Source organism: Cryptomeria japonica, unplaced genomic scaffold (assembly GCF_030272615.1).
Source record: "Cryptomeria japonica unplaced genomic scaffold, Sugi_1.0 HiC_scaffold_182, whole genome shotgun sequence".
NCBI classification, from domain to species: Eukaryota; Viridiplantae; Streptophyta; class Pinopsida; order Cupressales; family Cupressaceae; genus Cryptomeria; species Cryptomeria japonica.
Genome location: NW_026729004.1, coordinates 211366 through 227558, shown reverse-complemented (window position 1 = coordinate 227558; position 16193 = coordinate 211366). Strand labels below are relative to the sequence as shown.

The window sequence follows — 16193 nt, the reverse complement described above, 5'->3', positions numbered from 1 at the left end:
TCCTTCCACAAGGCCTCCCAAAAAATCCCAAAAAGAAAGATGCAAAAAATAAAATAATAAGCCATACAAAGACTCTTAGAATGGTATATACAATATGTGTCATATGGCCTCCCCTCCCCTGGTCAGGAGGTACCACATTGATCTCATTCACCTCCTCTAACCCCTTCTCACCAAAACCTAAGGGTATGTGGATATCACAAATGCTCCTACGTGTGAGAGCATTGGGATGAGAGGAATAATATTGTATACTCTTCCCCAATAGGATCCTTTGGATCCACTCATATGTGTGAGGCATGCGGAAGCACCATTCACAAAATTGTTGGAGTGGATTTGAAAGTGGTAATTTACTTACTGTCACCCGCAAGTTAGACTTTCGACACCTTTTTTCTAAGAGACTTGGACAAGATCAAATGATGGCAAAATCCCACGGACTAATTCCCAAAAAGGTATCCAACTCATAAGTGTTTCTTTATGGGCCTAAATACACTCAAAAATAGATGAAACCGACACTTTAAAATCATTCAAAAAAATGCTCAACATAACACCTATTTTTTCTATAAGGATGCCACTGGGCGCAGATACTAACTTACTCATATATAAAAACAAAATAAAAATATATTTAAAAAAAAAAATACATCACATTACAACAATTGCTAAAATCAAAGACCTTAGTCCCTATCATTAACTAAGGTCAAGGCTTCACTAAGAATTTAAAATGAATAGGATTTTCTTAGGAAACTCCAATTTCTATTAGCTATGAAAATTTCCTACACACTCAAAGAAAATAAATAAATTTCCAATATAGGTTGAAATAAAATGCACACATAATCATACATTTGATAAAAGAATAATTCTTCACTACCAACATAGTCCAATACAACATCGTACTATAACTTGATTATATTTTAATGTTTATTAACGAAATCTGACATTGATTTGTAATATAAAAAGTGTAGATAAAATTTGTTTTTGATTGGATAAGGTGGGAAGAGGGTCCCACAACCAAAGTTAGAATACTAGAATAAAGAAGTTCAATAACAAACAAGTTACTCCGCCGACACAACCGCAAAACTACCAAAATAACAAACCACGAAAAAATATTTAGACTTCATATTATGGAGGCTCATAAGAGCATTTGACTCTTTCATGACCAATTTTTGTCTTTGTTTATAGCTCTCTCAAGCAGTACCCTCGTTGCTTCTTTTCACCTTCCATATTTAGTTTGATTTCTTTTTTCTTTTTGCCTTTTTTGTTCCATCCTTGACTTATGCCTATTGCGATAGTCAGTCAAAAAGATCGAGAAGTCATAGAAAAAATCCATTAGGTCCTTAATGATAGTAAGAAAATGAAAAAAATGAGTCCCCAAATTGAGAAACTCTATCGCCTAATAAATTTATTTTCTCTTTCAGTCTACCTTGTTTTACCTCCATCTCCTAAGTGTTTCAGTATGGGTCTATGTACACTTATAAATAGATGAAACAAACACTTGAAAGTCATTCAAAAACCTACTCAGTGTGAAATCTATCTTTCCATAAGGATGCCGCTGGACGCAAATGCTAAATTACTCAAATATCAAAATAAAATAAAACTATATTTAAAACACAAAATACATCACATTACAACAATTACTAAAATCAGAGACCTTAGTCCCTATCATTAACTAAGGTCAAGGCTTCACTAGGAATTGAAAATGACTAGGATTCTCTTAGGGAACTCCAATTTATATTAGCTATGAAAATTTCCTACACGCTCAAATAAAAAAATTAATTATTTCCAATATAACTTGAAATAAGATACACACATAATCATACATTTGATAACAATTTAATTAAAGATATGAGGTTTCCACAATTCATTTGATAAAAATAAACTCGTAAACAATTTAATTCTTCACTACCAACATAGTCCAATGCAACATCATACTATGACCTGACTATATTTTAATGTTTTTTAACCACATCTAACATTGATTTGTAATATTAAAAGTGTACAAAAAATTTGTTTTTGATTAGATAAGGTGGGAAGAGGGTCCCATGCCCAAAGTTAGAATATTAAAACAGAGAAGCTCAATAACAAACAAGTTATTGCACCAACACAACCCCAACACTACCGAAATAACAAACCACGAAAAACTATGTAGACTTCATATTATGGAGGCTCATAAGAGCATCAAACTCTTTCATGACCAATTTTAGTCTTGAATTCTAGTTCTCTCAAGTAGCACCCTCTTTGCCTCTTTTCACCTTCCATATTTGGTTCAATTTCTTTTTTCTTTGTGCCTTTTTTGTTCCACCCTAGACTTATGCCTATTGCGATACTCAGCCAAATAGGTCGAGAAGTCATAGAATAAATCCATTAGGTCCTTAATGATAGCAAGAAAATGGAAAATTGAGTCCCCAAATTGAGAATCTCTATTGCCCAATAAATTTGTTTTCTCTTTCAGTCTACCTTGTTTTACCTCCATCTCATAGTCATCGTTATCCTCCTCTTCACCATGCTTAACACTCTTGTTTCTTTGTGAAGTTTAAATAAGCGGGGTGGGATCTGGTGCTATGGAAGCCAAGCTGGTTTCCAAGTCCTCCTCCTCCACGATGATAAGATACTATGATTTGGAGACGTCTTTAAGGGATAGGTCCAAAGTGAAATATTTTGTAGGTAGGTCAAATACTTGACCTTTTCTTTCCTCAACTGAGTACAATATCACTTTCAAAGTGTTAGTTATCATATATGTGTCATCGTTTTAGTTTCAAATTTCTTTGTCTTGGATATTAATTACCACAATTAATGTCGATCTCCTCTTCTTACTCTCCTTCATTACCCTTTCATTTTTTAGATTTGCCTTTTCTATTTTTTCGATTTTTAATGTGTTTTTCTTTTTTATCTTTACTTCTTTCCGCAGTTTCAAATTGGTATCCCAAGAGAGATTGTAATTCTACATGCAGTCTACTGTTAACATTATCTTCTTTTGACACAATTTTTAGCTCTTTATCTCTAGGGCATTCCCTTTTTTATCTTTCTCGATATGGGAATTGCCCTTTTGGGAATTTTTAGGGAGATTGAATGCTTATGTGGAAGCAATTCCAAAACCACTAGAAATTCTAAGGGGTTTCTTGGTAATTTTGAGGGCTCTTGAAGCCATCTTTCACTTTGATCTCTTTGATACCAAAATTAGGCTAGATTAGAGCATAGGAGAGGTTCTATGCAAATAGATTTGGTGAAGGTAGTATATTAAGCCTTGATGTAGGCTAGGGATGTCCTGATATTTATGGTTTCTCTTAACCTTTCACCCCTAGCAACTGATTACAGTATCCTTTTCTATCATCTTGTAAGTTACAATAGAACTCATCCCATCCATTTTCACTTCCCTCAGGTTCTTAGAGAATGTGAACTTCTTTGAAAGAAGTAGATTGTGGCCGTTCTACATGGCCATGAATTAATTTGAAACCCCTCCAACTTCACAAATCCTTCGCATGTTGTTCTTCTTCAGAAGCTCATAGGTTGATCAACTCTAATATTTTCTCATATCGATTTCCGTAATTTTTTATACCCACAAATCTTTTGGAAAAGTTGGACTTTCTCAAAAAAGGAAGAAGCGACACGATTAGATTACTATTAACATATTTCGAGCTTTGCCATCTTTAGTAGGATTATAATCATTGGAGGAAAACTAAGCCCAATAAGGTAATAAATATTTTGAATCTTACAACTTTAATAATCTCATCCCTTTAGTCCATTCCTTTTTGTGAATTAAAAAGTGATAGCATCCATGATCAGAGATTTTAAAACTTCAAATATGCTACATGCACTTTTATGCCAACTAGACATTTGGGATATTTCAATGACCATGCGAATCCACAGTCAAGATTTACATTCAACTTTAATCGTTCTTCATTTTATAACAGTTCTAATATTATTTCAAATGAACAAAGGTAGCTATCAAAATCCAAACCAAGTGCTCCTTTCTAGAAGCATAAACCCGACAGGGTGCTACTTCTAATAAATTTGATAATTTAATAATTCACGATATAGATGAATTTCATGTTTATAAAGTCAAAGCATCAATTAACCCACTATAATCACATGGAAATCAAAATACCTAATTAACTATCAAAATTTTTGTCCTCATCATATGCATATATAAAAATCAAACTGCTCTACAGATGCACTCCACATTTGACATATTCTAATAACATCATCATGTGTTAATACTAATAACTTTAAAAACTTATACAGCCCTAGAATTCAATCATGGTCCAATAATGCCAATATCGAAGCCACCAAAGGGTGGGCCTCACAACTAGTAGTTTCGAATCTTGATCCGAATTCAGTCATAGCCGACTACTTAAATTCATGTAATTCAAATAATTTTTTTGATATTCGTAAATATCAGATAACTTAATAATTAAAGAAAGTTTAATCAGCAAACTAAAAAACTAAATTTTAATATATATTTTATTAATTTTTAAAGGATGAAACTACTCATTGTTATTTGACAATAGGCAAGACCGAATTTATATAGACTACCTCTCCATTCCTTTTGAAAAAAGGTAAAAACATGCATCTTATAAAAAGTTCTATTTTTCTCCAAGAAATCTCTCAAATTACCTTTTCTCTATGAGTTATTTTTCCCTAAAATTTGGTTGTTCAACTCTATCCAAATAAATTATGTACCTCACAACTATCTCATGTGAATCCTCTAAATCACCATTCCAATTCCCCAATTTTAGAATCTGCATTAGGCGATTGTGATAGTTATGAAACTACTTTTTTCTACCTCCAAAAGAGCCATCATCCTCTAGCTCCCTCGGTGGGAGGTCTTTAAATTTTGATTAATGCGAATCAATCAAACTAAATGGAGTTACTTAGAGACATCAGAATCCAACTTTTTACAAATATCGTGAGAGTAGCGTGAAAAGATTAAGAGTAGCGTGTGAGATATTGAGAGAGAAAGAGAGAGCCAAGAGAGAGCAGGCCAAATAAAAGAAAGGTTCATAAAGAGAGTGGGGAATGAAAAAATACTGATGATTCATTTAGATTCATCTCGAAACATTGCAACTGCCCTATAAAGCCAAAAAGTTGAATTTTGTTTAGAAATGCTTGCATATTTTTTTTTGTAGGATGCTATCATGATGTGCAAATGTCCGTGTGAAAAAGTCGTATCTAGATAATATACGTTCAAAAATTTTGGGAGAAAAGAAAATATAGGACTAATGCAAAGGTGACATAAACCAATGTCCATGAGAAATGCGGCCTGAGCACCTTGGTAAAGAAGAAGGCTTATGTAAGTACTAAAATGAGCCTACAAAAATATTAAGCGAATGGACACCAAAGTACACACAAAACGTAGGTGAAGTTGCGAATGTATGCGATTTACGACATTACAGCCTAAAAATTTAATTATTCCTTAACATCAAATAATTCAATAATTAAAAATAAGTTTTAACAAAAAAACAATTTTCCCCCTTTTGATTTCAATAAAGCATACATGTACAAATTATTATTAACAATAGACAAAACCTAGTTTCTATAGCATGCTTCACCATTTCTTTTAAAATAAATACAAGCAATGATGGATCTTATAGAATTTTCTCTTTTTCTCCTATGAATCTTTCAAATTACCTCTTACCTATAAGTACTTTTCCCTTAAAATCAAGTTGTTCAATGCTATCTATATCAATTATGCACCACACAAATATGTCATGCGAGGCCTCTAGATCAGCCTTGCGAATTCCAATTTTGTAATCTACATGATACAATTGTACAACAAGTGTGAAACTAGGCTTGTTTACCTCTAACAGAGCCCCAAATTTTTTTAGCTCCATTTGTGTGCCCCATAGGTTCTTGTTGTTGTGAATCAATCCAACCAATTGACTTGAACCCTAGAGAAAACATGGGAATTTTAACTATTAGTAACTATTAGCACGTTGTTTCCCATCCCAAAGCCATCTCCTTTATCCTCTCCTCTTGACACATGGCATGGTTGTCAATTTAAACCTCCTTGTGTGAAAGCTACCTTCTAATCGCATGGTTTCCAGGTCCACCTCTACGATATCTCCCATCTAATCCATATTGTCATTCATTAAATTCTACATGAATATGTACTCCTTTGTCAACCATGCACCTCTCATAGTCTAGGATATATCTACTCTACATCAAGATGTTCAAGATTATTCTCAAATCAATAACAATACTCTTTCATAGTGAAATTTAGTTGACAATGTTCCACCTTAATCCAAAGAATTTAGAAAGAAAATGTTGCAACACTTTATTTGTGGAAAAGTACGTAATAATTTGTGAAACCTAACAAATATCTGTCAACTATAACCTTAACATGTGCATCCATTGTGAGACACTCAAATAACATTAAGAGTTTAAAATCACATCAGATTTTTAGAAATATGCGTAGCTTGTGATCACTAGATCTTGCCTAAACCCAGTATGCCATCCACTCAAATTGTTGATTGAGGAGCTCCCATAAAACTCTTATATAATTAGTAGTAATTTTAAAACTTCATTGCTAAAAAGTTTATCTTTGATCATTGAATTGAATGTGAATTAAGAATAGTTGAAATATAAATACATCTGAGAGAAACACATATTTAATTGGTTCTCCACCAGTTCAATTGAAATGATATATAAGACTCTATGATTTTTCTAGCAGACCATTCACATAGTAATGAGATATCTTGCAACGGTCAAGATAGAATGCAACACCACAATCTTGAAGAATGTAAAATCCTATCAAGTCTACCTCAATATAGGTGTTCAAATGAATGGATTTGGCATGATTGTTCTTTGTGAATTCGATACTAGAAAAAATTGGTATGCTCGTATTACCACCAACTTTTATAGGTCTCTGTTATTGATTTCATAGAGTCCAATTGTTCAACCCACACATTCAAACATCTGCATGCCTCATGCTAGAAAATTTATCAATGAGATGACTAGTTGCACTCGAAATAATTGTATCACATTGAGATCCAAATAAATAAAGGTGGGTTCTACCAACTTCCCCTTAAAGTGTATTCATTAGAAATATATAAATTTCATGGGCTAATGATAGAGAAAGAAACAATCAACACTGGAGATGACGGTCAGAAGGGCCTCCCATTCATTGTTGTATCAAGGGTTTGTTGCCTTGTTGATATTCACATATCCCCCTACTATTACATACCGACATACACATGAGGCACAATGCATATGTAGTAATCAAAAAATGAGAATAGAACTGATTACATACAATGTGGATTCAAAATAATTAACTTTTCATTCCAAGTATACCAAATTTCTCTTGCTTGCATGCAATATCAATTGGAAATAATTGAATATTTCATTGCAAGTGTTACCAAAGAGCTCCTAATCTTCAATGCAAGACTTGGTTGGTAATTTGTGTTGTAATCAGTTATACTCAACTGTTAAAATAAGAATTTGTTTTTTTCCAAAGATCTCCAATTAAATTCTAGCAATCTACTTCACATAAAATTTTTTGCATTCACAGATTCGATCATTTGAGCCAAATTCAAAAATAGATTAGAAATTATGATTTGTCTTTCTTTGTTAATCTATCACTGTACAGCTACACATTTCTTTATTTACAAGTTTCAATTTGTGAAGGGTAAGGTTCACAGATTACATCTTCGTTGTGGTATTAGAATATGCCATTTCCAATCATGTGCAAATTGTTAAAGTTTCATTCTAACTACCAATCTCTATATCTAGGTTGCAAACACCACAATTTACAACATATCATTTACTTTTAACCATTGTTCATGTAACCGCTAAGCATGTCGGGGCTGCTATGTGCGATTAATAAAATTTTAGAAAATTGATATTAGACCAGACTTAAACCAAATCCTAAAAAAGTGAATTTGTTCTGTACGTATCAAATAAAAAGTACAGGCATAAAGCTTCATGGTGACATTAACTGCAATATATTTCTTCCCCAAAATATATTTTAAAAATAATATATAATTAACTCCCTTTTTTTTTTTTTTTTTCCTACTTTACATATCTTATTGAAAGTGACATACCTGGTAGATCAACATTCGTTGCAATTCGCAGGTCCTCTAAAAATAGGACTCCAAAATCTTGTCACATTAGAAAGGTTGAAGTGGCTGTACTGAAATAATGCTTCTCATATCTACTTTCATCTGAATTTTCTCAGTTGGCTTTGCAAAAATTGAGCCAAGTCTTAGGAATTTGATAAGTCTAGCATGGGAGATGCTTGCATACTTGTGAGCTGCAAACAATTAGGAAAATGAATGTGTGAGCCTCATTTGCCAAAACTGGGAAATTATGGCTATACTCCTTTTATTTGATTATGTAAATTGGTAACAAAGATTCTCAAAATGAACAGATATTAATTCATGCATCAATGCCATTTAGATTCATTCTCATGATTTAGAAAAAATCTCAATCCCTCGCAACAAAAGGAAAAGGAACCTAAGTTCCTAGCTCTTCCTTAAAGATAACAACTAGGCCTTTTCTTATTCCTAATGTGATTGGCATTGGTTAATGTTATGATCTTGTTTCCTCCATTTTGATATTTAACTTAATTTACGGGATGGTATAATTCAACATGCCACGGAAACCAATATTTATTTAAGTACAAAATATTGCATATTACGTTGATATAAATGTGGTACTACTGAAGCCAACATTGATATGAAGGAATTTTTTTTTGGTTCTATCTTCATATTTCACTTCTCTTGAAATTGTGTACATTCTCTCATAAATACCAACAATGCTATCCTCGCACCCTTTTATGTTCCATGCAATAATGTGATTCCTCTAAATCCACAAGACCAATAGTGCCACAAAGAGTATAATGATTCTTGTGGCTCATGTAACTATTTGGTGGTCCTTGAGGTGTTATTTACCTTCCGAATGGGCTTCGGGCAGTTCCCTCTGTGTATCGGTCTTGAAACACATGATGTTTTTGGTCTGCTTGTTTGGTTTCTTGCGAGTTGGGCTGTTTTGGAGTGCTGTTTTTTTCGGGTCCGTGGGATTCTCTGTGGAAGGTTCCCTTCTATTGAGGGGGAGATGGATGTAGTTGGAGTTGACTTGTCTCCTATTGAGGTGGAGTATGATGTTTCTGGTGTTTCCTGGAAGTGTCGTTGGGGTGTTGATGGGGCCCCTCTTCTTGGCTGTAAGGATGTTGATGCCGATGTTCTTGCTGACTCTTGTGCGTCTCCTATAGAGGTGGAGAGTTGGTTGTTGGGAAAGTTTCTCTCAGTATGGCATATTTTAAAGCATATGGTTTTTGGAGCCATGATAAAACCCACGGTGGTTGAGGGAGCTCAGAAAAACCCCATGTTTTTTGTTTCTTGTAGGGACAGGTTGGATGCTAGCAGTTTTCAAGGGCCAAGTTTGGCCAATGTTGGTTTTTGGTTAGCATTGGTCTTTGTGGCTTTATGTGGTCCTACGAATCTATTACAAGTTGAGGGAGCCTAGGAAAACGCTTCTAGTTGGCCGAGAGTGCCAGAAAAACCCTCGTTCTCCGTTTTTTGAGATGTTTTGTTTGTTGTTTTCGAGCTTATGGTTGTGCCATCCTGTTTTGTGATGCTCATATTTTGATTGGTGGATGCACGTAAGTCCAGAAGGTTTCAGGTCCTTTTTAAAACCTGTTGTCCACTGTCAGGTAGTCTGGTCCATTTCTCAATGCAAACCCTCTGTTTGTAAAGGGGTTTGGGGCCCCTTCAAAACTTGTTTTATCCTAATAAAAAAATGCTGAAAAGGTGAGGTGCTTAGTCCATTATCATCTCAGAAGTTTTACAAGCCAAATGCTTAATGACCTTTCAAATACATTTTGGACCTTTTCTAGAACGCTCACAATTCACTAGCTTGCATTATAAGGAAGACTCGCTTAATCCACATGCTTGACTATTGCAACAATCATCTTCTACATGTCACCAATATGAGAATAGATGTTTCAATGAAATTATTTATTTGGACATGACCTGAACGGGTATATGTATAATTACAAGTGCGTGATTAAGTTGCATCTAGAGGAATTAAAACACATCTAACACACAATAACTAAAGTAATATCAATCTAAGATCTCTCCAGACTGTTCATCTTTTTGTCTTGTATGGGGCTCATCTAGTTGTAGAGAAAATTATTTACACATCCCCATCTTCTGTAGATCAAGTTCATATGTAGGCGAACCAGTCAAGCATGATGAAGATTTCGAATATTGGTCTTAATAATAGCAACTTTATATGTTTTCATTCATTATCCTTGTTTATCTTCATTTCCTCTACTATTATAAAGTGCTTGTCAAATCATATTGTTTGGAGTATGCGAAATATATTATGTAGCCAAGGATATGATATTATAATGTATATTATTCAATGCATATGCCAACATGTGGTACACATACCTTAAATTAGTTATAATTGGTCATAAGCTATATTAGATAATTAGGAGGCCTAGATGAATTTAGTGGTTTACACCTCAGTTATATTGCTAGGAGTTCTAGATATAGGACACGATTGTCATTGCAAAGACATGTGTTGAATACGACATTGCATTTGGAGTCCCTTGGAGATATAGTATGTAGCGAATTCTTCCATAAGGAATATTATAAACTGTTATCGGACCTCAAGGCATTATTCTATTTTTGTATATCAATTAAGAAGGTCAACATGTGAAGCTCATATCTCTCTCGATTTGACAAAAGAAAATTATAATTCATAGAGGCTTTCAATCAAGAACTTGTCCAGTCTATTACAATATTGATTTTTAGCATATTTGAGGTAGCTATTGTGAACTTAGGGGTTCCACAAAATTCACTCTTAGTGTTGCAAAACAGTGATTGTTGTTTTTATTTATTCTAGGTGGTTAAACAAGGGCACATTGATCCACCAAAAGTCTAGACTTGAATTCATTTTGAGTAACTCATTACAATTTTAGGGGTTTTCATAAATTTTCTCCTCAGTCAGTTAGCACATGATTTTCTTATATTTTTATATTTTTCGAAAGGTTGTAAAAATTTATCACCAGTTTATATTTTTGGATTTGAGGGTGAAAAAATTATGAAATGATTGACTCAAATTTGTGTCAACAATATGGATAGAGCATGTTCTATTGAAATATATTTCCTTAAAACCCTATTTTTAATGGGGATTCCTGATTTTAGTGCAAGTGGAGATATATTAGAATGATGGAACCAATATAAAAGATCTTACGATGCAAATTATGGAACCGGTATGTGATCTAGATAGATCGTCAAGCTAAAACCAAAGGAATGATCACCTATGGATGACTCGGTGATAGGAAATGACATCATATTTGTAAAGACTTGCAACAATAGATTATTGACCTGAATTAGTTGTATTGTATTGACCTAAAACCTCTTCAATGACAAATTTGTGAGTCAAATAAATCTATTGGTTATCTAGAGTTCTATATCATTTAATGTAAATTGTCTCTTTTACATTTTTTAAATTTGGATATCTAAGGTCACACATGGCTCAACTCGATGCAACATGTCCACTATTGTTTTGTCCTTTCCTTTGAAGATCTACCTCAATTCTAGAATTTGCAATCACTCTCTTTTATTTGGATGCATGCTATTAAGACCACTTACTCAAATAATGAACAATAACTCAAGTTCTTGCAAAACATAAAAAATATCGGAGATATTGCTCACCATTGGGTCATGCATTTTGTCTACATTTTCCAATATTTTGGATTTTCCCAACTTGAATCTTGTACATAAATAACCAAAGCCACATTATTCTATTTTGGTGTAGCATTAACCACAATGACCTTGAGAGAGAACCCTAGGTTTAGTGAATGTCATGAATTATTTGTGCTAGTGTTTAAATCTATTTAGATTCCCGAACCACCACTATTTGCAGGACTCATATGATTGACGTGCGAATCTTTCATAGAGAGACGAGAAACCCGGTGAATAAATAGAATCCTCGTGGAACATGATCAAGTAATTACTTATACCTCATTGACTCCCTATTTGCGTAGGCAAGGGATCACATATGTGGCATTAGACATGCTAAAGAAAAGATCATAAGCACAATCTATCAGAGCAATGTGTCATCTTACAATAGCCTTATTTGTTATCTATGTGAACAATGTAGAATGGGCTTGATAATTAATATATTGATCGATACAGTTGGAGATGGATGCAAGCGCAATGAAACTTCTCATATTACTAGATTATTTGAGGTATAGACATCCAAGGCATGACGGAAGAGGCTTTTAAGCTTCACAATGAACTGATCGCTAGAGGGGCTATATATGAAGCTTTATTCATTTGAAGCCCTAAAAATACATAGGAAAAATAGAAGATTATAAAATTGACATATCTCACCGATAATGTATCAGTTATATCTATTATCTTATTCTTCATTACAGTGTAATTGACAACTTCTCAATATGACGACACTTTTGTCTTCCTCATATCAATTAGCAAATGGCTTCAATATGAAAATATCCTTCCGCCTTCACATATTTCTCAAACTTACACCTGCATATCCATGGATCCAAGGAGCTCCTTTATGCACCTCTTAGGCTTGCAACAATAATATTTTTCCAGCATGAAACATACATGGCCTACGACAACAATATTTTCCTATCCTATTGTGCTTATTCACATATGCAGATTTGCATTTGCTTTGATAGGAAACCTATGGTTAAATTATTGGTTATCATATTTGATGATCTATAGAAATGCTTATACAAGGAGGAAATGGTTTGAGGAATTTTTTTTGTAACCGATCTGGGAGTTTATGATTGAGCAAGGTAATATATTGCTAAATTTTTCAACTAATCATATTTTTAATATTACATACAAAGTTTTTAAAATCAACATGAGCATTATCCTTTTTCCCTTTAGTATTTAGATCTTCATACATAACATCCACAGTGACATATTTATTATAACGTAGGAATGAATTAGGGGAGATTTAGAAAAGCTTATTTTGGGAGGCCATAAATTAATTAACACCATGTAAATGAATTGTGTTATTATCAATAATCTATCTTCACTGTCTTAGATTTTCCATGTCATTCCAACTTATTAGAAATGTTTAATACAAGAGGCCCCTCAATCATAACCCTTATGTAGGTAGATTGATGTAAGAATAGGTGTGATATGTGTCAAGGTTATCATATTATCCCCGATCAAATATTGCGATATTGGATGCAATGGATATTCTAGTTCTACGGATTTTCTTGGAATTTAGACATAATGAAACCGTGTTGCATTCCATCGAAGGTATACTACATTTATTAGAGCAATCATTCTTATCTTGAGGAGAGTCCCTAACCTTCTGGAATGACTTCTTTGATGGGGAGTCTTGAAGCATTGGATGATTGTGAGGGTGATTTGAAGAACAACTACTAATTATATTTCCCAATAACTATTTCCTACTTCCAAACCATTCACCTTTTATGTCAGAGCTAAAATGAGGTTAAGACTATGTTAAAGAACACCCTTGACAGATTGGCATGCAAGAATTATAGTGTTACTCATTCTATCCAAGTCAAGCACTTTGTTTGTTGTTGTTCCTGCAATATTTATGTTAAAGAATATATTGTTAACATGTTGCAAATGAATGTATACCTAATACAAGGATGCTCTTGTATAAAATATTCATAAATGCCTTCAGATGCTTCAAATTAATCCTTCATCTTTGGAATATGCGGAGGATATAGTCATGTTCAAAACAGATGCTATGAATAGCAGAAGAGGACGGCAATAACTCTAGAAAGATTGTTTTATTGAACGGCAAGGAAAAAGAATTTGGGAAAGACTTGGTCCCCTCTTGATTGTTTTGTTTGATAGAACACAGCAAATTCTTATGCGAATTTCTTCTGAATGTAATCCACAACTTCCTGTGTGATGCGGAAGGCCTTGGCCAATACGGAATCTGGGAGAGGAGGATCCGCTGCAAACAGAGAGTTGGCGATTGTCTGAACTCCCGGAAGCTGGCTGCTCAATGCAGATATGGCCACCGCATTTTCATGCCCCACATTCTGCTGGAAATGCACAAGTGCCTTTGGAAACACAAACACATCTCCCTTCTCCAACGTTTTGCTGAAAAACTTGTTGTTGGTGTCAATGAAACCCACAAGAAGCTGGCCTTCCAGTAAAACAAGAACTTCGGTGGCTCTTGGGTGTGTGTGAGGAGGATTTATTCCACCCACTGCGTAGTCGATGCGGACCAACGATATTCCCAACGTATTGAGGCCTGGTATCTGTTTAACGTTCGCCATCGTTACGTTGGAGCCCACATCATTGTCGGTGTTCCCTGCCTGCCCAAGTCCCCGGAAGAAGAAGTCGTCTGCTGAAACTTGCATTGGGTCTTTGCAAACGAACCCGTTCACCAAAACTGTTTAAAGCAAAATCAAATCAATCTATTACTAACTCGACTCGTCTAATAAGCAAATCATTACCATTGTTTATGTATAAAGTTTTTTACTCACCTTTGCTTTCCTCATCTGCAACGCAGAAATCTTGCAAGGGATCGGAATCCCCTGCCATGACCCTGTCGCTGTAACAACATATCAACAGAAAAAGTCCCAGTGTGAAGTAAATCATTCGGTTAGCCATTATAATAGAAACGCAGATAGTACAAGAGCTCAGAAGGATATGAATGTGTGTTACAAGCCCATTACAAGCTTTATATAGCCCAAACCTTATGACTAATTCATCTTCACTCCGTATATTAAATCACCAATCCTTGTAATATTATAATAATATACTTCCAGAGTTGTTGCTCTTTTCGATACGTCAGAGTAAGTCTTGCTGCAGCATATGGCTATCTCACCTGCTACCGCAGATGTATTCTCACCATTCTTTCATTATCGTTGAAATTTTCTATCTTCTGCTGCATATGCTTATCTGAAGATCAGCTTACCTCCTGCCTTAGACGTATTCTTCCTCATATTCTCGCCACCGCCATTAATTTAGTAATGTGGAAACGATTAGACTTTATTGGAGCGATGGCCTTCTTCAAAGGAACTAATATATACATTTTTCTCAGCCGTCTCAGAATTGGTAAAAGAGGAAATTTTCTTGGATGTTGACACAAACACCGTCCATGCATGCTTTATATTGCGTCTTTCTTGAAAACCTTTTTACGCTCGGGTAGGATAATCTCAGTTTTATTATAAAAATATATGTGTTATATTCGTGAGCCTTTAAAACAAAGAATAGTTCTAAATTATCATTAATATTTTTGGTTTATAATATTAAGGATTCATGTTAATTATAGAGTTTGGTTGCAAGAGAATTTAAATAAATAAATAAGAGAATGGGTTGTTTTGTGATTGAAAGGATGAACTTGGTGTACAAGGCAAATTCATCGTGGCATGCGCATGTATATGTTACATACTCAACGTCATAGGACTCATGCTAGACGAGGTGAGAAAAGGAATAAGATGAGCGGGCGTTATGACACTCATTTCGCACAACGTAAAACAAGAATGATAAGGTGATCGAGATTTGGAACCCTTATGCAACATGTCTCAAGGGAGGAACTCCTGAAGGCAACATTCCCTCTAATTCCTAATTGGTAGTGAACCGGTCGGGCCTCTATGGCGTGACCTAACACCTATAGCTAAGTAAACCCTAACTAAGCTAAATTATATATAAATTTAACAAATTTTAACTAATTACCAATGATATATAAAGAGATTAAATGCGCCAAACGAATAAATGATAATTTTCTATTAAATATTTTTAATAAGTAAATATACTGTTTGTTTTAACTAAATATTAGCCACAACGATAGTTTATTCTTCTGAAGAGTCCAACTCAACTAAATTAAAACGAAATAAAGAGTGAATTTTCTCAATCCTAAGCTGATATTTTACTTTCTTTTAAAACCAAATTTTTGAAATAAAAGTATACTACACTTTGATTTCAGATTTAATTTAATTAATTACCATTCACTATCAATTAGATAAATTAAATTATTTCACTTGACTAATTAATTTGAGAGGCCACATCACATTTAAACGATTACAAGACATGTTAAATCCTAAAACCTAGCACACCAACTCCACCTAAGGTTTTTCATTTCCTAAAGTTATATTAAATTAAATTCTCTTAAAAGAATTAATTATCATGCTAAACCCGCTTAATGGGCCTTAACCGATATGGTAACACTAGAAACCCAAACTCAAGTTTGCTGTGTGTGTGTGTTTACAAAGGTAAATATAC

General features: G+C 34.1%; 1 protein-coding gene across 1 annotated transcript; it reads right to left on the bottom strand.

Moving 5' to 3' along the window:
• Positions 1 to 13825: 13825 nt before the first annotated feature.
• LOC131867732 (putative germin-like protein 2-1) lies at positions 13826 to 14579 on the bottom strand. Its single transcript, XM_059215539.1, has 2 exons — positions 14453 to 14579; positions 13826 to 14358 (listed from the first exon to the last, which is right to left on the bottom strand). The coding sequence occupies exons 1-2, from the start codon at positions 14577 to 14579 to the stop codon at positions 13826 to 13828; spliced, it is 660 nt and encodes a 219-aa protein (XP_059071522.1).
• Between the last annotated feature and the right edge of the window lie 1614 nt (positions 14580 to 16193).